Source organism: Pogoniulus pusillus, chromosome 27 (assembly GCF_015220805.1).
Source record: "Pogoniulus pusillus isolate bPogPus1 chromosome 27, bPogPus1.pri, whole genome shotgun sequence".
NCBI lineage: Eukaryota > Metazoa > Chordata > Aves > Piciformes > Lybiidae > Pogoniulus > Pogoniulus pusillus.
The window spans coordinates 7,621,374-7,649,250 of record NC_087290.1 but is presented as its reverse complement, the minus strand read 5'-3'; the positions used below and the strand labels follow the sequence as shown (position 1 = coordinate 7,649,250).

Here is a 27,877-nt window from a genome sequence, read left to right as displayed (position 1 = left end):
GAGAAGGTTCTTCTTACACTGGGGGAGATTCTGCCAGCACTGGAACCTGCCAGGCCTGGACGCTATCCTGCAAGTGCAGTGGCCCTGCCAAACCTCTCCCCACAGCAATTTGGGCAGAGTCCATTCTAGCACCTCAAGGAACTCCTCCATCATGTGAGCACAAGATAAACCACCAGGCAAGCACTGTCTGGTAGGGAATGGGGGAGAGGATCTGTCAACAGATAAATGGTTTTTCCCAGCTTAATTAGAGCCCAGTGACTGCTACAGTCACCAGAGATCAATAACTATTGGAAGTTCTGCTAATTGGCTGTATGAAATGTTGACAGCAGAGGCTCATCCTCCTGAAATCATTCAGTCACTTTTCTTAATGGCCAGTAACATTGAGCCTGCTGAGTTCCTCCAGTGACACCAACCCTAATCCAAGCCACCCATGTCCACTCAGTCACTGACTCCTCAGGACTTCCCAGCTCATATCCCCTTGAAACACCTGCTCCTGGCCCAGGCAGGCATCTGACAGCACCCTGTAGTACCCTGGCATCATCTCACTGCTCTAGCAATGAGGAGCAAGCACAGGGAATTGAGTCTTCTTGGAAAGAAGGCACATTGGGACCAGGAGCTGCCAAATGCTCCTTCCACAGCCTGCTCAACAACTTCATTAGCACAGGCAGTGGGACCAAGTGCATCCTCAGCAGCTTTGCAGATCGCAGAATCACAGAATCAGCCAGGTTGGAAAAGACCTTTGAGATGATCGATTCCAGTCGATAGCACCGGAGAGAAGGGCTGGCATCCAGAGGAATCTGGACAGACTGGAGCAGTGGGTCCATGAGAACCTCATGAAATGCTGCCAAACCAAGTGCAAAGTCCTGCACCTGGGTTGGAGCAATCCCCAGTACCAGCACAGACTGGCACCAGCAAAGAGAGAGACGGAGGAAAGGATGGATGAATAGAGAGCACTCTGCAAAGAAGGTCTGGGGAATACTGATGAGTGGAAAAGAAGACACGAACCAGCAACACTCACAGCCCAGAAAGCCAAGCAGCTCCTGGGCTGAATCACCAGCCCTTGACCAGCAGGTCAAGGACAGCATGCTCCTTGTCTGCTCCACTCTCCTCAAACTCCCACGGAGCACTGTTCAGCTCTGGAGTTCCCAGCACAAGACAGACCTGGTAGAGCAGGCCCAGGGGAAGCTTCCAAAAGGGTACAAAGGCTGGGACACCTCTGTGATGCAGAAAGGCAGAGAGAGTTTGGGTTGTGCAGCCTGGAGAAGAGAAAGCTCTGGGGAGATCTTTCTGCAGCTACTCAACACTTAAAGAGGGCTTACAGGAAAGAGGGAAAGATTTCTGACCAGGGTCTGCAGTGACAGCACAAGGGACAGCAGCCTGAAATTGAATGAAAGTGGGATTAGGTTGGAAATAAAGATGTAAGGTACCATGAGGATGGTGAGACACCGGCAGAGGCTGCCCAGAGAAGCTGTGAGTGCTCCATCCCTGTAAGTTTGAACACTTTGAGCAACCTGATCTAGTGGAATGTGCCTCTGCCTGCTGCAGTGGGGGTTGGAATGGATCATCTTTGAAGGTCCCTTCCAACCCAAACCACTCTGTGATGCTATGACACTTGAACATCATTCTCACCTCCTCCCTCCCAGTCTCAAAGCATCATTCATAATTATTTTGCCATTTGGATCTGTCTCACACCCTGGAAATCCTGACATCTCACCCAAACTGATCTGTCACCTCCCAGGCAGGACAGAGCAGCGTAGGGGCCTCACACTCCTGCACCACCTCATCCCAGCTCCACAGCACCGTGGTTGTGGTGCCCTACTGAGCCAGGACAGCAGAGTCCCTGTGAGATGAGCTCAGGCTCTTGCTCTACCCACAGCAGCTGGTGGTTCTTCATAATGCAGCACCCTCAGCACCAGCTCTCCTCAAGCTTTGGAGGACACAACACAAGCAGAGCCCAAATAAAGACATTTTAGGTGCCTGGAGCACAAAGAGAAGCAGCTTAGAAAATGTCCCAAAAAGCAAAATAATTTTTGGGTGATTTTTGTCCCATCCCTGCTGTCACAAACACTGCAGAGGGACAAGTGCAGCAGGAGGGGCTACTTTAGGGAATTTTGGAGAAGAGGATTAGCTCCAGCTCCACTCCAGATGGGCAGGAAACACCACCCATGGCCAGAGCTGTGGCACCTACTCGCAAGCAGGAGGGAGGAAAGCTCTGCTGGTCTCATTCTGAGCATACTTCATGACCAGTCCTTGGCTGCTCTTCTTCCACAACAAGAGAATATTTTTCAGCTGTTAGCTAAATTTCATCTCCCTGGTTCAGAACAGGCCTGGGGGCACCATCACCCCCAAGGCACTAGAGAAGCTCAAGTGTTTGAAAAAACAACCCAGGTTCAGTAAAGACCCAGGATTAGCACCTTGAATTTCAAGTATCACTTTAAAAACCCCACGAAGAGGTGAAGCTCTCGTTCTGCACAGCAGTGCAAGCCCTGCATCCCCTCCTTGGCACCATTAATGCCAGCCTTATTTATTTATTAATTCTTCTTTTTCTAGCAGCCCTGGCAGAATATATTAAATCAGGAAGAAACTGGCCCAGGCTATTAATGAGGCTATCTGAAAAGCCAAGCCCAAACACTCCTTATACTCCATCCACTGCAGCATCTCACTCCTCTCAGGCGACCACCACCACGGCTGCAAATCTACCATTTCCCACGTGGCTCTGCCCTGGCACGGGCACCCATTCAACTCCAGGGCATCCGGATGCTTCAGAGCAGACAGCTAATCCCAGAAGCCCCTGAGTGCAATGAGGAGCCCGGGGCGAGGAAGATGCTGCACCCTTCAAGCGTGAGGCTGATGAATAAGGATCATCAGCACCAGTGAAGCAAAAACACGTTTTATTTTTCTGAAGACACATTTAAAGGAACAGAGAAGGATTAAAATACTCCACAGCATCACTTCTCAGCCAGCAGCGGCTGCCAAAAGGACATTCACGGGGCTGGGTTTTACTATTATTATTAAAAAGCCTCTTTTCCAATCTTATTTCACAGCCTGCGCTGTTGGTGGAGAAAGAGCCCCTGTTTGGGTGCTTCCCAGGCGCTCAGGCAGAGCGGGGAGGGTGCAGTTGTTCTTTAAATAGCCCCTTCCTCCTCCAGCAGCGACAGCCACCCCCTCACCAGTGACAGCCACCCCCTCAGCCCCTTGCTGGCGTCACCTCAGCTCCGTCCTCCTGGCGTTTTCCAGACCGAGCCAAACTCCCTGCTGAAGCGGTTCTGGTTGGGAGGGAGGGGAGGGATGTCTCTGCGGGGACCAGCCAGCCTGAGCGCCTACAGTCATCCCTCTACTATACACAGCTGGGTCACCTCCCTGGGATGTGACACAGACGGCACAGCCAGACCCTCTCTTCATGCATCCCCAGCCCAGCACCCAGAGCTCGGCAGACTCAGCCGCGAGGTCGTTTTTTGAAATAAACAAGAGCAAGCAGCAAAGGGCAGGGGGCTGGAGGCTGGAGCAGCACCCTGGGATGCCAGGCTCTCCTCCTGCCGAGCTCCCTGCCTCCGCAGCCCAGCCGCACACCGACGCGTGCCGGGGGGTCCTACCCGCAGCTGCGGGCAGGCGCAGGTGGAGACGACACAAGCAGCTAAGGAGCATGAAAGCGACCGCCTGTGCCCCAGCAGCCAAATCCTGCCGTGACCCACGGGAGTCTCCGGGGGGGGCTGCGGGTGTCCCCTCGGCTGAAGCACCGGGCCCAGGAGACCCCCTGGGTCTAACTGCAGCAGCGGACAGCGTCCCCATTCAGTCCCGCGGCCTCGGCAGCATCCCCCTCCCACCCCGGTCACAGCACCGGGAGCCAAGCGGCCGCTTGCAGCGGTAGCGGACGTGATGGGTCCCGGTGGCGGAGGGGCAGCAGGGGGACGGTGCTGGGCAGAATTCGGGCACCGGTGCCCCGCGGCGAGGCAGCACCCGAAGGGCTGCGCGGCCCCGGGCTCTTCCCAGGCCAGATGACATCAGCAGAGCCAAGAGGATGAAAAAGCAAAATGGGTGCAGAGCGGGGCGGGAGGGCTCGGCTGCCCCCGGGCCATCCCCCGCCCGCAGCATCCCCTCCGGGCGCTGCCCGCCCTCCCTCCTCCGGGGAAAAGAAACATTTTTCCTTTATTTTTTTATCCCGGCTGGGCTCACTGCCTGGCGGTGGAGCCCCGAGGGCAGCCGGAGGAGATAGGGGATCCCCCGGGGGCTGCAGCTGCCCGGCCCAGAACCGCAGCGGCGCGGCACAAGGGGGACAAGAGCGGCCCGCAGGGAAGGGAGGGGAGGATACAGCCCCGCGAACCCCGCTCCCAGCCGAACGCCTGCGAGGACCGGGGATGGGGGGGCTCAGCCCCAGCCCACCCCACCCCTCCTCTCCCGCCCAGCCTACCCTCGCCGCCGCCGCCGCCGCCGCTCTAGGGGCACGGCAGTACCCGGCCCGATGAGGCGGCACCGGGCCATCCCCGAGCATGGACAGAGACGCTGCCCACCCCCCATCTCCCCTGCCGCGGTCGGTGCCCCCTACTCACGGCGCGCAGCTCCCCGGTCCGGTCCTTCATCGTGCCCTGGCCGCCACCGCTGGGTCCGGCCGCCGCGCGGGGGAGGGGCGCGCGCGGCACATGCGCGCAACCGGGCGGAGCGGAGCGGAGCGGGGCTCGCGGGAGGAGGCGGGGGGGGGGGGAAGGGTGGCGGCAGGAACACGCACCCTGGGGTCACACTGTGGTGGTCACAAAGGGCCGGTGGGGCCTTACACCGTGGGTGGCAACCGGGAGGGATGCGAAGCCCGAGCAAACGGGGTCGAAGTGCTGGGAGGCACCGGAAAGGGGGCATACGCGGGGGGAGGCACACACGTGAGGGTCCCACTTAAGGAGAGCCTCACACCTGCTGTAGTCACATGGGAGAGTCACACGAGGAGAGCACACCTGGGAATGGCGTTAGAGAGAGGTCACACCTGGGGCTCAGCTAGAGTCCGTCAGCTGGTGGGGGCCACACCTGCGGCACATCAGAGTGCTCTCAGCGGCGAGGGGGCACACAGCAGGGCAGCCCTGGCTGTGGAGTCACGTCTTTGGGTCCCCTGGGCAGAGGCCACTGGTTACAGCTTTTGTGGCCCTGGACATGTCCAGCATCCCTGGGGTGTGCAGTGCACCTGGTGTGGAGGCTTGGCTGTCCTCCCAGTGCTCCTGCGACAGGGAGAAGCTCCAAAGCCACCAGAGCAGGGGATGGCCCTACACGGGAGCAACCTTCAGTGTCCTAAACTAGCCAGGCAGGAGACACTCAAGAATGTCCCAACAAAACTCTGCTCCCGTTCCCTCTGACATATCCCACCACTAAAACTCGTGTCTTGACAAAACCCTCTCCTCCACGCCTCCCAGGTTCACACACTGGGCAAATAATCCCTGGAACAGGACCTACACCTCAGTGAGAAATGGCCTGAGCAAGCCCTGTCAGGTGGAGCTGTTTCCACAGGAAAATTAAGACGCCTGAATGGAAGACCTGTGGGACCCTGGCTGGTTTCAGAGAGTGAGCACGGCAAGGTGCCGTTTGCCGAGGAAATGCTGTGGGCTATGACAAGAAGCAGCCCCCAGCCAGCTGGGAGGTGCTGTGTGCCGTGGCAGAGCTGATGCTCAGGGATTTCTCGGAAGCCCATTGGACGCAGGACTAGCCCTCAGCTCTCGCTGTGCGGAGTGCAGGGAGTGCGGCAGGGCTCCCTTCGTGGCACTGCACCGCCTCCCCCGCAGGTGAAGCTGATGTTAGTGAGTTTGAGCACTTCTTCCCTGCGGCATTCTTCCTCCTTTCTGCCTTCGCTGCCCTTGACACCAGGATGGGGGTGGAGAGCCCTGACTTCTTCCGTCTGCTCCATCGCGACACGCTGGTGCTGGGGGCGTAAAGGTCTTTGTGGCATGGGAACAGTCCAGAGCTGTGGCAAGGAGCACGCCCAGGTTGGGGGATGATGCTCTCAAGTTGCATGCTTCGCTCTCCCTTAGCAGATGGCTTGTCCTACCGACCCCGTGGTCCCCTCACTGCCCGTGTTCACTCACTCCCGATGGCCCCAAGCTGCCGGTGCCCTCCTGGCGGACCGGGGGTCGCTCCAGGCGCCGCCCTGGGCCATGGCGCCTCCTGGCGGCCACGGCGGGGACCTGCCCCTCACGCTTGCTGAGCGGGTATGGAGTCTTAACCAGAATCCCAGCATCCCAGCCTGGTGTGAGCTGGAAGGGGACCTCTGGAGATTATCTAGTCCAACCTCTCTGCTAAAGCAGGATGACTTACAACAGGTTGCCTATGAAGGTAATGTCCTTGTGGGTATGGAATCTCTACAGAGAAGGAGACTCCACAGCCTCTCTGGGCAGCCTGCTCCCGGGCTCCAGCACCCACAAAGCAAAGAATTTTATCCTCAGGTTCAGAAGAAACCTTCTGGCTTTCAGTTTGTGCCCATTGCCCATTGTCCTGTTTCTGGATGTCACTGAAAAGAGCCTGGCTCCATCCTCTTGTGCCCACCCTGTAGTTCTTGATAAGTATTGAGAACATCCCCTCTCAGGCTGCACTTTTCCAGGCTAGACAGTCCCAGGTCTCTTGGCCTGGGGCTGAGGAAATGCTGTGTGGATGCTGAGAGGATTGGAGCATCTCTCTGAGAAAATCCTCAGCATCTTCATAGCCCAGGCCCATCTTTTTCCTCACCTTGCTTGCTTTCTTAAACATCCCACAGTAAGTTCTACACAGTCCCCTGTATCCTGAACGTCCCATATCCCCAGGCAGAAATACACACCCAGGTGGTGCCTTCACACCAGGGCCCTGGGGCTGAGGCTCTGACAAGAGTCGCCCACACAGGGTGTCCCTTTCTGCAAGTCCCCAGTCTGGGTGCCTGACTGCCCTTGTGCTTCTGTGCTCCTCTGGGCTTGTGCAGATAGGACTCACTGGATTTCGTAATTGGATGTTATTTGGGCTCCCCCCCCCACCAGTGTCTCCCTGTGCTCCTCAGCAGGTGGGCAGATGAGCTTCATTGCACATCCCACCAGTGGTGAGAGTTCCTGTCACCAGGAACAGAGCTTCATTTTCTCCAGTGATGAGAGCACTGTGCACTTCCAGAAGAGACGTCACTCCCTCTGCCATCGCCTCCATGGGCACTCCCCACAGCCCAAGCTGGAAGCCCATCTTCTCCCTTCTCTGTTGTCTTCTCTCCTGTTTCCTCCTCCTCCTGGGGAGGCCGGGCAGGCACATCAAAGAGGCATCTCTCCTGCCACCATCTCCCTGAAGAGCGATGCTAATTCAGTCCCCAAGCCCATGCCTGCACACATAAGCCACCCTGTGCCCATCTTGGAGGAGCCACAGCAGAGGGTGCAAACCATATCACTTCTGGTGCCAGCAATGGCCAAAATAATTTCTGATGCCAGCACCTTAGTGCTTGAGCCTCAGCACCTTCTGCAGCTACCACCACTCTTGGGATCCCTATGGGCAGCTCCTGGCATCACACACACTGACATGCCCCTACCACATGCTGCCAGTGGTTTCTCACAACCTGCTGAACCTGATGCCTCCAAGAGCAACCTCTTGCCCTCCTCAGGCAGCTCTGCTCACCTGCTCCACACAGACATGGGGGTGGATCACTCTGAGGCAGGACATTCAATGTGCTATTGCCTGCTGGCTTCTGATTAGAGCTGGAACCATCTAGGTCAAGGGGAAAGGACTATCTTTCCTCCTAGAGGACTTGAAGGTCTTGCCCCCCTCACATACTCAGACCAGCTCAAACCCCAGCTCCTCACACACTAAGAAATGGAACAGACATTTGAGGTTGTCTTTGAGCCACCACCATGTAGATGCCTCTCAAGAGCACTGATATCAAGGGATGATTGTGCACACCTCATGCAGGAGTGCGGGAGCAGGGTCTCACTGCACAGAGGGGTGGAGAAGGCTCAGACCACTCTTCATTCATGCTGCAGACAACCAGGACTGCATTAAAACCAGAAGCTGGAGATAAGCTTCCCTTTACCAGCGCTTGAGCCTGCAGCACTCCATGTGTTCAGGAGCCTCCAGGTGAGTCAGGCAGCCGAGCAGCGCCTGAAAATGCAGCACGGGCAGCCCAGGAGTCACACATGTGCCACTTACACACGAACGGTGACAAAGGCTCTTTGAGCAGAGGGGGCAGGAGGGTGGCTGGTGAGGTCTGTGGTCCATCCGAGATCCATCCTGCTGTTCCTCAGGACTTGCCTCCATCGGGAGGGAGCTGGACCGCAGCTGCCGATGGCTCAGACACACCCAGCAAGGGATGCAGAATGAATCCTCGTGAGAAACGCAGAGAGCAGCAAGCCCTTGGCCCTGAGTGAGACGGAGAGCGTGGAGAGGACCGAAACGCAGAGCTCAGCCAGGCTCCACGGCACACGGGAGCGGGGCTGCTGCGGCTCACAAACCACCTGAAGCTGCGCGCTCGTTTTGCAGCCACTGCTGCCACTTCAGGCACGTTATTGCCTTTGGGGGCATGGGACAGAGATCCTGCAGCAGCTGCCAGAAGTAATGTGTCGAGGAATAGACTGGAAAGCTGCTCCGGGAGGGCAAGGACCAGAGCTGCTGAGTGCAGCAGTGCCGAGGGAGCCAGGGCGTCTTGTCGGTGCCAAGGCCAAGCCTCGTGGTGTGGGAGAGGCAGGAGCTCGGAGGAAGGCAGGGAGCAGCTAATTAAAACGGACCACTGCACACCACCTCCCTGCACGGGCAGCCTCACCCCGGCACCCCTGCCTGAGCGCGGCCGTGCCAGCAGGGGCAGGGTGGGGAGGAGTGGGGCAGGGATAGGCTCCTGCAGCCACAGTCGCAAGTGGATCCAGCTGGCAGGCTGTAGGCTCCCTCTCCCCGTGCTGCCAACGGCGATTACTCCAAGCGCTTGTCTCCATGCCAACAGTCAGTTCAAAGTTACTTTTGCAAGGCCAGCACCAGCAGCAATCTCAAGTGCCCAGGCCACAGGAGGGTGCTTCACCATCTCTCTGCTGAGGAGAGGGCTCCTGTCTCCACACCGCCTGTGGGGCAAGAGCACAGCTGCGCCCTGCAGGAGCAGGTGACACCAGCAAACAAGAGAGATGACATTGGGAGGGAAAGGAAACTGCTATCACTTGCAGAAGCTGAGGTAGGGCACCTAGTAACCCATCTGACTGCTACAGGAAAAAGAGTTGGATCTCTCCTCAGGCTGCAGTTTTGGCCAGCTCAGGTTGGTAGGTCATGCCACATCCACACCATCCAGCTGCTCTGCACATCTGGCAACATCTCAGGGCATTTCTGCTCAGCCCAGAGTGCCTGGTAAGGCCAGGAGCCCTGTCAGGGTGAGGATGGCACAGGCTGGTGTCATGGTATGACAGCTCAGCTCTGCTCTCTTGGGCTGAGGGGCTTCAGGGGCACACAAGGGAGCAGAGTAGCTTGTGTGTAGACAGCAAGGGGCAAGAGGCATTGCTGGGTTCAAGGAGAAATCAGAGCCAGAACTACATCCAGGATTAACCATAGATCTGTTTGCATGCAGAGGCTGGTGAGGGACATGCAGCCAAAGGAGAGGTGACCAGAGGGAGGGAGCCTTTGCAAGCACAGCTGTGGCAGAATATGTTGGGCACTACAAGTGAAGCACTGAGCAGTAAGCTGGGCTTGGTGTTTCCAGCACCAGCAGCAAAAGTGGCCATCCACTTGGGTCTGCAGCTTGTCTGATCTCTTAGCCTCCCAGTGCTAGAAGAGAGCATCCCAGCTCTCACAAGGAGGCTAGCAGCAGAGAACAAGATATCATAGGCACTGGCAGTGTGGGATGGGAACCCCCCAGAGAAACAATAACCACCTGGCAGGAATCACACGCTCCCTCCTCCTCACGCCTCCAACAGCAGCCTGACAACAGGCTTTGCTCAGCTCATGCACAAGCTGCCACCATCAATTGCTCTGCAGAAGATCTGCTACAGTGAAAAAAACAAACCCCAACACATCTGGGAGGGATGATCTGTAGTCTCCATCTTCACATAAACAGCAGGTTGAACAAACATCTCCTTGGCCTTCGGTTAAGTCAAGATGATGCTGCCTGAAGGAAAGTGGTGGACTGGATCTTCATGCCCAGGTTGACTTTTCTGGCTTTCTAAAGCCAGGTTAAGTCAGAGGAAATTCCACTTTTCCCACCTCTCCTTTCATTCTCAGATCTGGAAAGCCTGAAACAACCTGGAATGCCAGACCTGTGAGATGAGCTTCTCTCTCAGACCTTGCAGAAATCCTCCCAGCTGTTTTGAAAACCAGATTATTATTTTTGTAAGCATATGAAGTCACAACTAAATTACAGAGAAGTCAGAGTCTATCAGTCCTTTCTGATTTTTTCCTGATACTCTAAAAAAGGATCTTGACAGATGAGAGAAAGGGAAGCACCTCCAGTCAGCGTGGCACCAGGGTTCACTTCACAAACCTGTTCAAACCAAGGCAGTGAGGGAAATTCAATCACAGCAAGGCAGTCATGGGAATGCAGGGAAAGGGCACATGGACACTTATTTTTTGACTGAGTCAACGAAGTGTGATTTAGCTTGGGTCAGCTGTGCTCTGCCTGGCATTGAAATATTGATATTAGCGTCTGAGAACACAGCCTGCATCTTGAGAAGACAATAAGCATAATAAAGAAGGCAGCTGAGGATGAAAGGGAAAGCAGCAGTCCACTCCTGCACTTCACTGCCAGGAGAGGGCCTGCAAGGAGCTTTCCTCTTACAGCCAGCCCAGTGGCTAGATCCAAGCTCTGCTGAGACAATGTGCAGCCTCTGCTAGCTATTTAATAATCACAGAATGTTAGGAGTTGGAAAGGACCTTGAAAGATCATCAAGTCCAAGCCCTCTGCCAGAGCAGGATAATCTAAGACAGGTCACAGAGGAGCACATCCAGGAGGGTATTGAAAGTCTCCAGTGAAGGAGACTCCACAACCTCCCTGGGCAGCCTGCTCCAGGGCTCTGTCACCCTCACAGCTTTTCCTTATGTTCATGTGGAACCTTCTGTGCTCCAGCTTGCACTCATTGCCCTATCTTGGACATCACTGAGAGGAGCCTGGCTCCATCCTCCCAACAGTGCCCTTCACATCTTTATAAACACGAATGAGGTCACCCCTCGGTCTCCTCCAAGCTAAAGAGACCCAGCAATGACCACTTGAAGCCCACAGTGCAGATGAGACACAGCACCAGCGAGGCATGTCTCCACAGGACACACGTCTTCTGCAGCTCCTCCTCCAGAGCTGGCACCTCTGCTTCACAGGCATCCCCATCTCCTCCCAAGACACACCTTTTGTTGCACAACCTCTGCTCACCAGGACAGCAGCGTGGAAGTCCTGCCTCCAGGCCAGAATGGCTCCAGCAGAGGGACATTATGTCCCCAGTTCATTACAAGCACTGGGATGGATCAGGACAAAGAGATGTTTGAGGTTTGCAGAGAAGGCTCAGGCTGAAGTTATCACTCCCTCAGCTGAGAGCAAAACCCATTCCTGGGGTCTGACATCTTTGGTGGAAAGCTGTTCCCCACTCATGAATGACTCTTGTCTAGGTTTTCTTTCTGTTACACTGACACTGGAATTTCCAATGGCTGCTGATTTCCATCAGACAAGCCCTGCCAACTGCCCACAGCCTTTTTTCCACCAAGCCAACATTCCTGCAATTACCCTTTGTTTGCATAGTTTATTTAATGAGATGCCTGGAAGGCCCCTGGGGACTCTCAGCTGGCTCCTGCCCCCACGCAGACCACATCACTGGGAAGGCTGCAGGATTCAGCCTCAGACAGATGCTCATTCAGTTGGAAGTTCAGCTGGCACTCAAAAAAAAAATCACAGTTCCAGTCTGCCCTGAAGGAAGAAGCAAAGCTCAGGAGAAACCAGCTACTGGCTGCAGCCAAGAGCAAGAACTGGGAGGCTGCTGGCCACATGTAGACCTTCAAGTCTGCTAGACCCACTGGTCCCAGCAGAGTCCACAGCACTGCCTAGCCTGTGCCTGCTGCAGGCATCTCCAGTTTCCCTCCATCTTCAGTTCCCAGCCAGGGCCTCCCATCCCATGGTCTTGTGTACCCATGACCATCCCTTCCTTCCCCTTGTCCTGTTGGGCTACAGTCACCTCTCCTGTGCAGAGTGTAGGGACTTTCCTCATAGCTCCAGGGACATCACTGTCTGTCTCCATGGGCCAGCTCTGCCAGTGCATACCTGGGTGATGCATGACCCCATTCCAGCTGGCCAGGCTCTCGGGCAAGCAAAGGCCTGCACCACAGCAGCTTTGATTAAAAGATCAGTGGCATTTCCACACATGTAGATGGGTATGGAAATTTGTTGGTTTCATTTCCAAAAGGGCATATTCAAAGAACATTTGCTAAAGGCTTTCTCTGAGACATCTTCTACGAGCACCATTTTGCTCTGCCAGGCCAAGGAGGCTGCAAGTACAGAGATGAAAAGCTGCTAACAGTGCCCTAGTCTGGGAGAACTGATTCTTGCCTTATACTGATTTTCATGGTTTTTCATTTTAATGCTCTCAAACTGCTGTAAGATTTCACTCTACTCTTCAGTTTTCACCTAGCAAAACCTTGTGCAAACCTTACTGCACCTCTGTGTAACCTTAACACTCAATACAAGAAGTCTGCCATCTAAATATGCTGAGCCACGAGCCTGAGTCAGGAACCTGATCTTCTCATCCAGAGTTCACTCTCTAAACGGGATCTGCTTCTGGCATCACCTCAATTCAAAAGGTGTTTTGTTACTTTATTGATAAAGAGAATATTCTCTTAACCTTGTAACTCAACCCTGAAAAGGGTTTCAGAGATGTGCAATTCAGCTATCAGCGATAAGCACCAACAGAAAGAGCCAGAAGGAAATGAAGCATTGCTCAGATAGCTCACAATAAACATGCAGGGCCATGATCCGAATTATGGCAACCAAAAATGAGGCAGCAAGTGCTAGGCACTCACTGAATGCTTCTCATCCTGGGCACTGAGGGGGTCAGTCTCCGTGAAACGTGAATGGATCATTACAGAGCACAACAGCAACCCTCTCCTCAATTCTGCTCCTCCAGAACTGGGGATGTGACTTCACAGCCATCACATCAAAAGCCCAAATGAAGCCCTGACTCATGCACAAGTCACACCATCGAGCTCCAGGCCAAGGACACTGCTCTGCAGAATGGGCTGTGCTATCTAATGTGTGCTGGCAGCCTCTTCCATCAAAAGGGAGAGGAAGGTGAACAAAAATCCTCCTATAATTGAACTGCCAAATACATTCAAACTGCCAGACACACCTAGGAATGACAACAGAGGTCACAGAGGAACAAACCCAAGAGTTTGGGTTTGTCAGTGAAGGCTGGAACAAGATAAAAATGCCAAGAAAGGAGTGAAGCAGCAGGGAAGAGGATGAGTCTCATGTTCCCTGCAAAGGGGGAATGTGCAGAGCAAAAGGAAGATAAATTCCTGTTTCACTCTGCCTGTGAATTTTGACTTTACTGACTTTGCACCACCTCAATCTGAGATTTTTCTTCCTATAGAGCCTGTGTTTGGAGCAGAGGAAATGGAAACAAATCAACACAGCACTACGAGTCTGCAGGCAGCCTTGCTCCTCTGAACCTGAGGCAGGAATAAAACCAGGCCAAACAAAATAATATGAGACAAGAACAAGAAAAACTGAGTAAAAAATGGGCAGAGGCCTCCCCAGGAAGCAGTGCAGTGCACTGCAGTCAGAGCAGGAACAATTAACCACAGCTCAAATGAACAGCTTGAACAGTTCAAAGTTCAGCTGCTGTGCAAATGTTATCATCTGCTCTGGTTGCCTGCAAACCACCCAGCCCCAGCCCTGGGGGCTCTGCTGTGATTAAAGGGAATGTGTGTTTTCAGTTCTGTTCTTCAATAAATAATCCTCCTGCTCATCACTGCAGAGCCAGAATGTGATGGGCACATACAAAGAACTAACAGAATGTGACCCTTTTCTCCACTTCTCAGTCTAATGCCATTCCTTTGCTTTGCTTTCACAGGTACAAGTGGCAGGCAGCTCTCTCCAGGAATGATCAATTTTAAGGCATAGGTGGGCAGACTCATTTTAATATTGATTGACCTATAGCTATAAATATTGATGATGATCAACAGCACTTCTTGAGAAGTTACCTACTCATTCCATTACATTTCAAACAGCATTCATGCCTTGGCCTTCAACATCACCCTCTTCTTTAAGAAGAAAACTAAATTTACTAAGTCATGTAGACCTGAAATCTTTCTAATCATTTACTATTCAGCCTCTGAAAAGGTGTTAAAGGGTTCACAGGCTCCATGTCAGGATCTGAGTCTGCTCAGCAGAAATCTGAGCAATTGCTGTATTGTTAGGGCCAGGTAACAGAATGCCTTGAAAAAATTGGGCTCCTTCCACAGGCACCCGTGGAAGTGCAAAGGTCTGTATGAGCTGCAGACTCCTTCCCCCTTCCAGGGAAAACAATGAGCAAGGGCTTCATAAGCTTCCAGAAACCAGCACTGTGACTGCTGCTGAGCCTAGGTCAGAGAGAAGATGCCAAGTGCTCCCAGGCAGTGGAGGTGGTTGATCATGGCTCCTGGGATTGGTGCACAGTGGAGGCAGAGGTGCTGATGAGGTCCTGAGGAAGGCTCTCTCGTGCTTCCTGCATCCGGCGCCGCGCCCTCTGGAAAGCCTCTACAACACAGCAGGTGACAGCAAGCCGGAATGCATCAGACAGCCTCAGGGAAGGGCAGGGATGAGTCCGTTCAGCGAGCATCACTCTCTATTGCTAAGTTCCACCATCGCTCCGTGCATAGGGACAGAGCCTGTGCATCAGCGCCAGGGGAGACTGAGTAGCCCAGGCCAGGCTTTGCCCTTGCAAAGCAGTTACAGAATCACACAGTGCTTTAGGTTGGAATGGACCTTTAAAGGTCATCTAGTCCAACCCCTGTGCAGTAAGAAGGAACATCTTCAACCAGAGCAGGCTGCTCAGAGCCTGTCCAGCCTGACCTTGAATGTTTCAGGGATAAGGCATCTATCAGTTCTCTGGGCAAGCTAGGCCACAGCTTCTCAATGGAAAACAAGTCTCCTTTCTAACTAAATCTCCCTCTTTCCATTGAAAAACATCACTTCTTGTCCTGTCATAACAAGCCCTGCTAGAGGTCTGTTCCCATCTTTCCTATAGGCCTCTACAAGTACTGAAAAGTTGCTCTAAGGCCTCCCCAAGGCCTTTTAGTCTCCAGGCTGAACAACCTCAACTGTCTCAGCCTATCCTCACAACAGAGGGGTTCCATCCCTCAAGGTTGTTATCCCTCCCATCTGCTGACAGCCGATGCCTCCTGAAGTTTCCAGCTCAGATCAGAACATTTAACCTCTGCTATGAACTCATGAAAGCTCATGGCAGGGCAACTACCCCCACAGTAATGGATTCTGCTGAAACACCCTGCCCACTCTGTAAAAGGCAGAGGGGCAAAAGTGAGCAAAGGCTCACCAGAAGAACATCACCAAAAAGCCCTACCCAAAACACTGTAGACAGAGCTCTGCTGGCTGAAGCCTCCAATGCGGTCCAGTACACTCTGCATGCGCTGCCTCAGGGCACTGGTTTCCAGAAAGGCTCTGCAGAGAAGGACAGCAGGAGGTCAGGGCTACCAAAACACAGCACACAAGGTGGAGCTTGTACTCACCTCGCTGCACTCACCTCGACTGCTGCAGGCAGTGCAGGCGGAACGTGACGCTCCCTGTCGCCTCCGTGCGAAAACCAAGGCGGCTCAGACGCTGTCCCTGCACAGACAGCACAAGTCAGAAACTCAGAGCAAACACAACCTGCAACCTGCTGCTGGTCCTGCACAGACAGCACAAGCCAGAAACTCAGAGCAAACACAACCTGCAACCTGCTGCTGGTCCTGCACAGACAGCACAAGCCAGAAACTCAGAGCAAACACAACCTACAACCTGCTGCTGGTCCTGCACAGACAGCACAAGCCAGAAACTCAGAGCAAACACAACCTACAACCTGCTGCTGGTCCTGCACAGACAGCACAAGTCAGAAACTCAGAGCAAACACAACCTGCAACCTGCTGCTGGTCCTGCACAGACAGCACAAGTCAGAAACTCAGAGCAGCCTGAAACCTGCTGCTGGTCCTGCACAGACAGCACAAGCCAGAGCAACCACAGCCTACAACCTGCTGCTGGTCCTGAGGAAAACGAGCATGCCCCATCAGGAGCATGCACTCTGCGGGGCACAGCCTCACCCTTCCCAGCTGCATGCAGAAAACAAGGTCAGAAAGAAGGGCTGCCAATTCCAGGTTGTGCTGAGGGCAGGAACACTCACAAGGTGATCGTGCAGTGCTGGAGGAAGGTTTCAACAACAAGCATCAGGGCTTGCTCCCACACAAGGCAGCTTCTAAGATCAAAGATACTCACGACACCAGCAAGCACCTCTGCAGGCTTCTTAAGAACGTGACATTCCTGCCTGCCTCACACCCATCAGCTGCCGGCTTCAGGAGACTGTTCCAGGCACACTACAGCCTCAATTCCTTACCCAGATCCAGGGAGAAGTCTACAGCTGGTAACAACTGCTGACCTGATGGACGAGTTCTAGACATGGCCAGCAAAAGCAGGAGTAAGTCAAGGCTTTGATCCAGGCCCACCCAGTTCTCTAGGCTGCACACACCTCAAAAGGCAGAGAGCTCTGCCTCAGTGTTTGCCCATTCCTCTGTTCATGGTCACAAGTCTCAGAGAGGACACACTTCTTTAGTCAGAGGGACAGGACCATGAGCTCATCCTGGTTCAAATCTGGTCCAGGCTGTCCACACACATCTGAAGCCAAAAGCATAATCAGCCCTGCAGCTGAGCCCACCTTGAAGGTCGATGGTATCCTGACATAGGTTAGGTCCTCCAGCTCAGGAGATCCACCAATGAAGAACCTCCTCAGCTCAGCGACAGTCCCCAGCTCCACAGGGCGCCAGGTAGGGATGGTGAGCACATGGAGACCTGAGCCAGGACAAGACAACAGCTGAGCAGCTGTGACCAATCACCTATTCAGAGTCACAGAGGACAGCACTCTAGATGGCTACCTGCTGGCCCAAACCACTTTGGGCTGGAAACAGAGCCACTGCAAGGTATCCCCATGAGATCTTCCCAGAGTCAGCCCCACAAGAGCTGTGGCCAACACTGGAAGTACTCATGAGGAGCATCTCCTTACTACACGTGAGTGTCAGAATAGTGACCTTCAGATTCCATGTGGGACAGAGAAGGCTACTGCTGTTGCAATGATGTTGGGTATGTAGCACCACCCCAGAGCTCCATCACACAAGACTTTGTAATGGAACCACAGAAGGAGCAAGGACAGCATCACATGATGGATATCAACAAGGCTGAATGGTGCAAGATGCATCTCAGAATGGCTTAGGTTGGAAGGGACCTTAGAGATCATCTACTCCATGGGCAGTGCTGCCTCTCAACAAGACCTGGCTGCTCAAGGCCTTATCCAACCTGGCCTTGAACAGCTCCAGGGAGGAAGAAGCATCCACAACCTCCCTGGGCAGCCTATTCCAGAGTCTCACCACCCTCATACTGAAGAACTTCTTCCTAAGATGCAGTCTAACCCTACTCTCCCTCAGCTCCAAACCATTCCCACTTGTCCTATTGCTTAGACACTCTTATGAAAAGTCTCTCTGCAGCCCTCTTTTATGATGTCTGCAGGTATTGGAAGGCAGCTGTAAGGTCTCCTCTGTCTCCTCTTCTCTAGGCTGAACAAGCCCAGCTCCCTCAAATCCTACCCTGATGCCCCTTCAGCATGCAAAGGCAAAGCCTTCCAGGACCAGCTGAACCCACTCCCACCTTAACTGCCCAAGTTGTGTTTTACCTGGAGATGCTGGCAGCACCAGAGAACCATATCCTTCAACACGATATCTCTGCCAGGAATCCAGGGACAGGACCTCAAAGTAGAGCACAGGCCACTGAGGCAGACTGTCTGCAAGGAAGGGAAGCAGATCCCAGCTGTGTAAGGGAGGCTACCACAAAGAGAATAAAAGACCCCAACACCTAAATGCCCAACTCCACTAGCAGGAAGTGCTTTCTGTATTTCTCCTACAATGGCTGACCTAGATGGATGATTATTTTCCCCTGTACAGCCGAACCCTCAGATTTGAGGATGAAAACAGAATTGCTGGTAAGATAGTAAAAATTTGGGCAAATTCTATGTTTTGAGAGTAACTCTAAACTGGTTCCTTAGGGATGTCTGAGCAGGCAACCTGGTGGGTTGTCTGGAAGATGGGACCAGACTCTTCTCAGTGGTTCCCAACAGGACAAGAGGTAATGGGCATAAACTTGGCCACAAAAAGTTCCATCTAGACATGAGAAGGAACTTCTTTATCGAGGGTGGCAGAGCACTGGAACAGGCTGCACAAAGGGGTGGTGGAGTCTGTCTCTGCAGACTTTCAAGGCCCATCTGGCTATGTTCCTGTGTGACCTGCTGTAGGCGATCCTGCTCTGGCAGGGGGTTGCACTCAATGATCTTCAGAGGTCGCTTCCAACCCCTACCACTGTAAGTCTGTGAATGATGTGATGTCAAACAGGGGAACCTTTTAATCTCTGAGTTTTCCCCACCAATATTGAGTGATTATTAACTTGGATTCTCCTACAGACCTCTAAGAATTAATTTTTTTCCCACAGAGAAACAAACCCCTCATGTTTATTCCAGGCTGAAAATTCATTAGTGTTGGTTGCATACTCAAATCCACTGCATACACTGGATCCAAGTGGCCAGGCATGACACAAAGCTGTCCCTAGCAATCGCCATCCAAAGAGCAGTGGGGCCGGTGAGGAAGCAGCAGTAGTATAGTTAAGCAGCAGGAACAGGCAGCAGAGAAACTCAGCTTAAAATAGAGCTGGAAGTTTCAAAGTGACATAAACTACAGCAAGATTATACAGGTCACTGAGTGTGTCTAGAAATGTCAGGCTCAGAGTTTCAGCTGTGTAGAAAAAGCTGCCTGCTCCTTCTGCTGCAGCGTCCCAGGGCTCGATGCAGTACACAGAGCACACAGGAATGGCAACACAGAGCAGCATGGCAGGCGTGTGGGGACAGACAAGCTAAGAGCCAAGGAGTTTTGCAACCAGATAAAGCTGCCCAGGGCCTGGAAGCAGGGCAACATCCATTTGAATCGCATCACAGAATTGTCAGGGTCAGAAGGGACCTCAAGGATCATTTTAGTTTCAATCCCCCTGCCATGGGCAGGGACATTTTCCACTAGATCAGGCCGCCCAGAGCCACATCCAGCCTGGCCTTAAAAACGGGCTGGATCCATACTGCATTTCTGGGCAGGGCAGTAGGTATGTGCCCAGTGGCTGTGTGGTGATGGGTGAACATTCCTTGAAGGAGCACCATTTCCCTTTGTTTAAATGTGTCCTCTCATCTCTCTGAGGGGTCAACAACATGCCAGGCCCCACAATACCTACACTGTGATCAGAAGATTTCAGAGTAACAAACACACCTTCTGATTCATCTCCTTGAGTGAAAAACATCTCCAAAGTGAAGAGGTAGCAGAAATATGCCACATTCTCCTAGGGAAGGAACAAGACAAAGATCAGATTACTGGCCAAGAGACTTCATCACTAACATTGCAGGAGGCACAGAGAGCAAGGAGAAAAAAATTAATGGTGGAAAAGATGTAATGATGCCCAAACAAGATCAATCACATCCCACTAACAAACCCCTGAGTGCATGATGGACTTGCATACACTCCCAAGTGCCACGTTGATGGAACAGGCTGCTAAAAATAATGAACAAGAGGAAACTGCAACACATCTCAAATGACAACTCAGCCAGATGCTTAACTACTACACCAGCACCATCCTTAAAGCACCTAAGCAAAATACCTCAGCAATGGTTTTACTGAAATGTTGCATGGGAGATGTCTTTGGAATATGCAAACCAGCTCACACAAAAGGCACTTCAAGGTTGGTAAAATTAATACTTCCTGAGAGAAGCTGGACAGAGAGAGAGGAGTAATGGCATCAACTTCCCAGATAGGAGGAGGGGTTGATTCTGAGAAACAGCTTAGAGGCTGTGTTCATTCCTGTACTGAGCAGGCCAGAACAACACTTGGTTTAACTGAGCATTTGAGACCACAGAAACCAAAGCTCCAAGGGCAGTTGATCAGCCAGATGGAAGAAAAAAGTGAGGTTCCAGAAACTGTTCTGAAGCAGTTTTGTTTGCTCTAGCTTCTGCATATGGCAGCATGCTGAAAAATCATAGAATCAGTCAGGGTTGGAAGGGACCACAAGGATCAGCCAGTTCCAACCCCCCTGCCATGAGCAGGGACACCCTAACCTAGAGCAGGCTGCACACAGCCTCATCCAGCCTGGCCTTAAACACCTCCAGGGATGGGGCCTCAACCACCTCCTTGGGCAACCCATTCCAGGCTCTCGCCACTCTCATGCTCAACAACTTCCTCCTCATGTCCAGTCTGAATCTCCCCACCTCCAGCTCCGCTCCATTCCCCCTAGTCCTGTCACTCCTTAATAGCCTAAAAAGTCCCTCCCCAGCTTTTTTGTAGGCCCCCTTCAGATACTGAAAATGGCAAAGTAAAACTAGAATGAGGAGAATCCCAAAGGAGCTCTCAAGTCAGGACTTTTGCTGAATGTATCTGGAGCTTGTTACACAGCTTCCACTTCAGGGAATGCCTCTTCAAACTGCTTTTGCAGGTCTGAAAACGTCCTTACCCAGCCCACAGTCTTGGTGGCACAGGTCTGTGTCACACCTGAGAGCTGCTGGAACGCAGGGCTTGACCACTCTAGGAGGAGAGAACATGAGGACAGTGGTGAATGCTTTGGGTGAGAGGGATGACTCACAAACCAGAGCAGCTCTAAGGAGACAGCAGTCCCAGATGACTGGGCAGCATCACCCACACTCAATTTCCCTAGGGGAATCCTACACAGCCTTGTTCCAGGCAATGGCTGCTCCCTGGAGCACCCTGAACTGTCGATGAAAAGCACCAACTCTGTCCTCAGAGGAAAGCAGAAGTGTGTCTCAATGTACTGAAAAGCAAAAGTGCTACTACCTCTTTGGACAAACATCAGGGCACAACCAGAGAGGGAAGCCAGAGCCACTGCTTCAGGGGACTGAAACATGCAGCAGGATGTGCAGGTTAGTGCTGGGAACCTTTCTTATCAGTCAAAATTTAGTATGTTAGAGCCAGCACAGAACATCAGAATATGAGGGTGAGCACTATATCAGACATGGTCATGCTGAGAAGACCAGGCTGCTCTCTGCAGTATGAGGAATGAGCTTTGGGTGGACTGCTGGACACCACCACCACTGGTTGAGAAGCCAGTGAGCCTCTCTGTCCCACTCTCATCTGGAAGAGACAGGAGGGGAAGATGCTACTTTCTCCCAGGCATGAGTTTAGTTCAAACAACTAAGTTCTGCAATTCTAGCTCTGAAGACCTCTGACTAGATCCCAGCCCCAATATTACACTTTACTGACTTTCAGCAGAGCTGATGTGGTGGATCAGCCAAAGCATCCCTCCATAACCTCCTGTGAGGTGGCTGAATACTTACGGTCGGGCAGCTCCACAAAGAAATGAACATAGAGGTTGTCATACTCATAGCCTTGAGCTGAAACTAAGAAGAAGAGAGGATGAGCTTCTACTGCTTGCTTCCATTCAAACTCCTCCAATGCTCACTGTGGGCTTTTGAGAGAGCCAGCACAAATAACCTCATCAACAATCATTTACTGCTGGAAGCTAGAAAAAGCCTGGGTCTTCAAAGTAACAGAACCTGATCCTCAGTCAAGATTCCTTCTGTAGTCTATCCCAGTTCCCACACCACTAATCAGATTAGGTACATCACACACTTAATTGCTTTCTTTGCTTTTAATCTCTCTTAACTTCCCGTTCTGCTCTCCTTTTCTTTTTTTTTTCCAGATCTGTAAATCTTCCTACAATAGCTGCAGCTCTGCAAACTCCAACCTGCAAGCGCCACTGAAGGAGTTAATTCATAACAACAGGGGAAGCAAGAAGGATTCTAGGGAGAGAATCATCTACTCTGGACCAACCTGTGATCCAGGAGTCCTTGGACCCTCAGTCATCTCAGCAGACCCAGACTTGCCCCTATAGTTACTGTTTCTAACAAGGACTCACCAATTTCTCCATTCACAAAGAGCCGCAGAGTGCCAGGCGGAGTCTGTAAGAAAAAAACAGATAATGAGGTAAAGAGCTCAATGGTCACTGCTGGAACCTCATACAGTCCCCTCCCAACAGGCTCTCAAACAGCTTTGTACATCAACGATTCACTCTGCTGGCCAGGCAGGAGTCACAGCTTCCCATACCACCTTCCAGAAGTGAACAGTCCCCTCTGGAGAGAGGCTCTCTAGAGAGATCAAACTGCTAGGCTGCAGGAGTTTATTATCCTGTAAATCAGTTCATTACAGGCTTCAAGAACAATACAAAGTTGCTCCATTACAATAAAAATGACAGTGAGAAGTGGCCTGCAGAAATCATAGTCCTGTTTCTCTTGTACTGTTCCTGCACTTGCCCAAGGTGGGGCGAGCAGGGAGAAGCACAGGATGAGCTGAGATGCTCCACTGAGGTACAACAAAGTCCAACAACTTTCACACTTTGGCAAACAAGACTTGAGCACAAAAGATTGCAGCCTGAGTAACTCAGTGAGAAGGGAAACTGCACCTGAGTGTGGGGGTGGGAGGGGCCGTTTATGACACACTGATGTGTGTGACACTCGAGAAGTTACAGCAATCACGATCACAGAAGATATAAATCCTCTTCTCCAAGCATTACAAAGGCCTTCAGATCATGTGCTCACAGACTGCAGCTTTCAGCATGTTCTGCTGCTGGTCTGACACACGCAGGACAGACCTCTGCAGGTCCCCACACCCATTGCCACCTGCCCCTTTTGACCCAAATTTCTGTGGAAGCCACAAGGCAAAAGCTGCCAAGACACTCCTAGGATGAAACAGTCTTTGGAGACAGTGGACAAACAGCAGCCACGCTAAGCAGGTCAGCAGTCTGCAAAGCCCAGGAGGACTCCAGGTCCCTGCTGAGTGCTTCTGGAACTCACCATTTCAAACTCTGAGCCTACAAGACCACTGAGGTACTCCTTGTGCCGACCATAGAGCTGAAAACACAGAAGAAGGAGGTTAGAAAAAGTGTCTTTTGGATGATATTATGTTTTTTCTCACTGCAATGTAATTGCAGCTGCAATGGATATAACTTAAACTGTTGGCAGGTTTAGCACACAGGGGTTTTAAACTGGTGTAGCAGACATAGAGACTATAAGATTCTATGATGTACAACTTCTCAGGCTGCATAGAACTTCAGAGAAGGCCTCATCAAAGGCCATCTAAGGGAAAAAAACAGCTCTGCAGAATCAGATCTTAAATGATAGGGCAAAAAACACAGACATAAATTACTGCAATGAAATCAACAGGTACAAGATCAGTGTAGTGAAATAATGATTTCCTCACTGATCATAAAAACAATGAAAGTACAAATGCAAAGCTGAAACATTCAGTAAATTTATCAACTGCCATAGCAAAAAAGGCAGTTCAGAAAGATCAAGAGATGAAAAGCAAGATGCAAACATCCTGAAATCTTATGGGTAGCAAGATACCATTCCATAACTAGACAGGCAGCAAGGAAAAGGTCTGCCTACTGCTCAAACTGTGGTAAAGGGTTGGACTTGATGATCTGTGAGGTCTCTTCCAACCTTGGTGATACTGTGATACTGTGATACTGTGAAAACCCCTGGCAGGTGACACTAAAAAGGCACAAGTGTAGGTGGTCTCTTGCATCAGCTCTCACTACACAGAGCACATCACTCGGGCTCAGAAAAGGCCTCTGCCTAGAGACAGGAATGGTCAGGGAGTGCTGCAGTTCTCACATTGCTGGGCATGATGAGACTCACTGCCAGTGACATTCATTCTGTCACCTCCAGGTGCCTACAGCACTAACAGTCACATCTACAGGAGGGTCTGAGCTCCCTCTGTCAGATCACAGCTGGTTACTAGGGGCAGTGGTGGCTGCTCCTTACGTCTCTGAACATCCGCTGCTCACGCTCCTCCTCCTCTGGCCGCACCCGGGCAGACACATTCTCGATGGTGTATTGCCACACCTCTCGCTTCTCTCCGTCCAGCTCAACCCTGCAGAGTCCCACGACACAGGAAAAAAATCCCCTGGTACTGCAGAGAGCAGGCACAGGCAGCAACACCACCCACTGTGCCATGCTGACACTGCAGTGTCCCTCTACCAGCCCTGTGCTGCTGGCACAAGGGCACTAATGGCCACATCCTTGCTTAATGACTCAAAAAGTGAGTTGCTTGTGTCCAGATATGCAAAAAACTATGTCCCTAGGGTCTGGCACCCAAGCCCCACACATCACACATGCAATGACACCAAGCACAAGCACACAATGCTCTTGTCTTAGAAATCTCTGGAATAAAACTCCCAAGTATCCCCCAGTTTGAGTGCTGATCTGCTGCCTGCAAGGTGACCCACAAACCATTCCAGCCCTCTGCACCAGAGGTGGCAGCCCTGTCCCACTCACCGGTAGGGTCCTCTGGAGCCAGTAAAATCAGGCTTCACTGTGATCACCCCATTGCTGTCCACCTTGATGGTGCAAAGAACATGTTCATACTCCCTGTGACCAAGCCTAATGGAAGACACCAAGAAACAGCCTAAATATAGAACACAGACACCCTCTTGCTCTGGCACAGCACAGCTGGTACAGGTACATAGGGGTACAGAAGGGAACAGACACACCCACATTTTCCTACAATACTTTAAGTGCTGTGTCCAGTTCTGGGCACCTCAATTCAAGAAAGATGTTGAGATACTGGAACATGTCCAGAGAGGGGCGACAAAGCTGGTGAGAGGCCTGGAGCACAGCCCTGTGAGGAGAGGCTGAGGGAGCTGGGGGGTGAAGCCTGGAGAACAGGAGGCTCAGGGGTGACCTCATTGCTGTCTACAACTACCTGAAGGGAGGTTGTACCCAGGTGGGGTTGGTCTCTTCCCCCCAGCAACAGAACAAGGGGACAGTTTCAAGCTGTGCCAGGGGAGGTTTAGGCTGGATGTCAGGAGGAAGTTCTTGCCAGAGAGTGACTGGCATTGGAATGGGCTGCCCAGGGAGGTGGCAGAGTCACCATGCCTGGAGGTGTTCAAGAAAAGCCTGGATGAGGCACTTAGTGCCATGGTCTGGTTGACTGGGTAAGGCTGGGTGCTAGGTTGGACTGGATGAGCTTGGAGCTCTCCTCCAACCTGGTTGATTCTATGATTCTTGAAGTGGCACACTCAGTTACCTCCCAGCTAAGGAAAGGGACAGAAGCAGCAGCCCAAGTTACTGAGTTCTTGGAATTGTGCCCCCTTAACTAACAAAAGAAACAGGAGTTTTGAGTAAGGAGGGAAGATGGGTTTCCTTCCAGGGAACTGAGACCACTTCAGGATTTGACTTACTTCCCATAAGGTCCCAAGTCTCCCATGATGTACATGGTCTGGACAGGAGTGTTGATCACATGATTGTTTTTAATAAATTCTTCTGAGGGCTCCCAGGTGATGATTTTTGACTTCAGAGAACTGCTTTCTCTGTCAACAACAGAACAGCACAAGTCACAGATGACCTTCGCAGCCCAGCACAGGCAGTAATGAACTTCCCACAGTGAGGAGTCAAACCGCCAGGTTCCAGGGGTGATAGTGCTCAAGCCACCAACTTCCACAGGCCAGAACTGTCTTGCAGCTGAGGCACCAGCAGCAGGCAGCCTGTGTCAGCAAGCTCTGAGACCCAACTGGCACTCACACTGGCTTACGGTCTTGTCTTCTCCTCCTCACATTGGCCATCCTCTCTGCCAGATATGATGGCACCTCGTGATCTGAGTCAGTTACCTTCTGGCAGTGCTGGAGGAGAGAAACAGACAGGAACTGGATTAACTATACTAAGACAAGCTCCTCAAACACGGCTCCACTCCTGGAGAACAGATATGTATGTACCCACACACAAGGACAAACTGCTAAAAGACTGAAGGCTACCTACAAAGCAATGCTGCAAAGCCAAGTCCCTCCAAGCTGCCCAACCTAGCCTTTGCAAATAGGGAGATCTCATCCCAGCTCTGGGGTGCTGCATGAAGCTGCATGTTCTCCTGCACACAGGATATCTGGCTTGCCTCTGCACGCTCAAGAAGTGGCAAGTGTTCCTTCTGCAGCAGGCCTGCTGGCTCTGACACACACTGCTCTAAGTGTAACAAAGAGCTGGTACCTCCTCCAGGTTGGTGAACCGGTCATGATCGGTGTAGGTGAAGATGCGACAGTTCTTCCGACCTCCTGCCTTCTCCAGTTTCAGGATGTCCTCGTGGTACTGCCTGTCCAGGGGAGTCTGGCAGGCCGATGCATTTTGGTACAGATCCACCTCAAACTGGAGGTAAAGCACAGAAGCCATTCACCAGCATTGGCAGACCCACAAATACTATCGGCTGAGATGTACAAAGCCACCACAGAGACAGAGGAGTTCCTTTGGGAACCCTCAATTTCACTGAACATGAGCTGGCAGTGTGTAACCAGGTGGCCAAGAAGGCCAAGAGCATCCTGGCCTGGATCCAGAATAGTGTGGCCAGGAGGACTAGTGATCATCCCCCTGTAGTGGTCACACCTTGAATACCAGGTTTGGTTTTGGAGCCCTCAGTAGGACTTTGAGGAGCTGGAGTGTCCCCAGAGAAGTGCAGTGAAGCTGGTGAAAGGTCAGAACAGGTCTCCCGAGGAGCAGCTGAGGGAAATGAGGTTATTTAGCCTGGAGCAAAGGAGGTTCAGGGGAGATCGTGCTCTCTACAACTACGTGAAAGGAGGCTGCAGTGATGTCAGGTTGGTCTCTTGTTCCTAGTAACAAACGACAGGGCGAGAGGAAACAGCCTCAGCGTGCAGCAGCCAAGGTTTAGGTTGGACATCAGGAAAAACTGTCTTCCCAAAAGGGCTCTGAAGCCCTGACAGGCTCCCCAGGGGAGTTAGGGAGTCTTCATCCCTAGAGCGGTTTAAAAGCCCTGGAGATGTGCCGAGGGACACGGTTTAGTGGCGACCTGGCAGTGCCCTGTTTATGCTTGGATTTACAGTGATCTCCTTCAACCAAAACGATTCAGTGTTTCTCAGTAAACAGCCATACTCCAGAGCAGCTCCAACACTGCTCGGGCATGCGGCAGCAACCAGCACCCACCAATGCCCGGCAGGAGGGGCTGGGGCACACAGCAGCTCACCCGAAGCAGGGCACCCCACAAGGAGGAGAATCTCCCCCAAGCCTCGGCCCGTGCCCGCTCCCCTCACACCCACCTGGCTGAAAAGCTTCTCCTGCCACCCCACCTCGGCCTCCTCTTCCTCCTCGCCCGAGGGCCGCCGGGCCCGCTCGGTCAGGCCCAGGAGCTCGGAGCCGCGCGGGCCGGCGAGCAGCGGCGGCGCCTGCGGCAGGAGGGGTCCGGCTGCCGTGACCCGCTGGAGGCGGACCCTAGGGGCAAAGAACGGGAGAGTCACGGCGGGGCTGCGGGAGCCGGGGCGGGGCGGGCCGGGGGCGGCGCTCACCGGAGGCGCAGGTTGCGCACGGGGTCGCGGGAGCGGTAGACGGCGGCGCCCGCATGCGAGCTGCAGCGCGGCTCCGCCATGGCCCCGCCGCCGCCTCACCGCCGCGATGCGCACAGCGCCCCCCGCCGGACGGAAGGAGCCCGCCGGCCGAACGCGCCTCTGGCCGCGATGGGCTCTCGCTCGGCCGCCGCTGGCCTTTCGGGTCCGGTCCCGCTGCGGGAGCACCAGCTGGGCAAGACGCGGCTGCCTCTGCAGCTCGCAGTCCCTCGGCCTCCACCTGAGGGGGGCATGGCTCTCGCGTCCCTCCGTGTGGGGGTGTGAAGGCTTCGGGGGGGTCCCCTTGGCCCCTGTGGG

The 27,877-nt window shown here is 52.9% G+C and overlaps 2 protein-coding genes across 3 annotated transcripts in view; both read right to left on the bottom strand.

Annotated features, from left to right (window-relative positions):
• Window positions 1-6,009, bottom strand: part of STX1A (syntaxin 1A) — a 73,321-nt gene extending 67,312 nt beyond the window's left edge. Inside the window, exon 1 of one of the 2 annotated variants that reach the window (XM_064166105.1) lies at window positions 4,548-6,009. In XM_064166105.1, the coding sequence (XP_064022175.1) occupies window positions 4,548-4,577 (30 nt within the window). In that variant the 5' untranslated portion in view covers window positions 4,578-6,009. The remainder of the gene's footprint in view (window positions 1-4,547) is intronic. The other variant, XM_064166104.1, reaches the window with a different exon arrangement.
• A 5,640-nt stretch (window positions 6,010-11,649) lies between these two features.
• On the bottom strand, window positions 11,650-27,612 carry MKS1 (MKS transition zone complex subunit 1). The gene is made up of 17 exons (XM_064166037.1): window positions 27,524-27,612; window positions 27,278-27,449; window positions 26,220-26,375; window positions 25,764-25,861; window positions 25,424-25,552; window positions 24,519-24,623; window positions 24,006-24,114; window positions 23,034-23,090; window positions 22,100-22,142; window positions 21,519-21,581; window positions 20,681-20,751; window positions 19,450-19,519; window positions 17,823-17,930; window positions 16,815-16,948; window positions 15,654-15,736; window positions 15,474-15,571; window positions 11,650-14,650 (listed from the first exon to the last, which is right to left on the bottom strand). Exons 1-17 carry the CDS (start codon window positions 27,601-27,603, stop codon window positions 14,544-14,546), a joined length of 1,683 nt encoding a protein of 560 aa, XP_064022107.1. The 5' UTR covers window positions 27,604-27,612; the 3' UTR covers window positions 11,650-14,543.
• Between the last annotated feature and the right edge of the window lie 265 nt (window positions 27,613-27,877).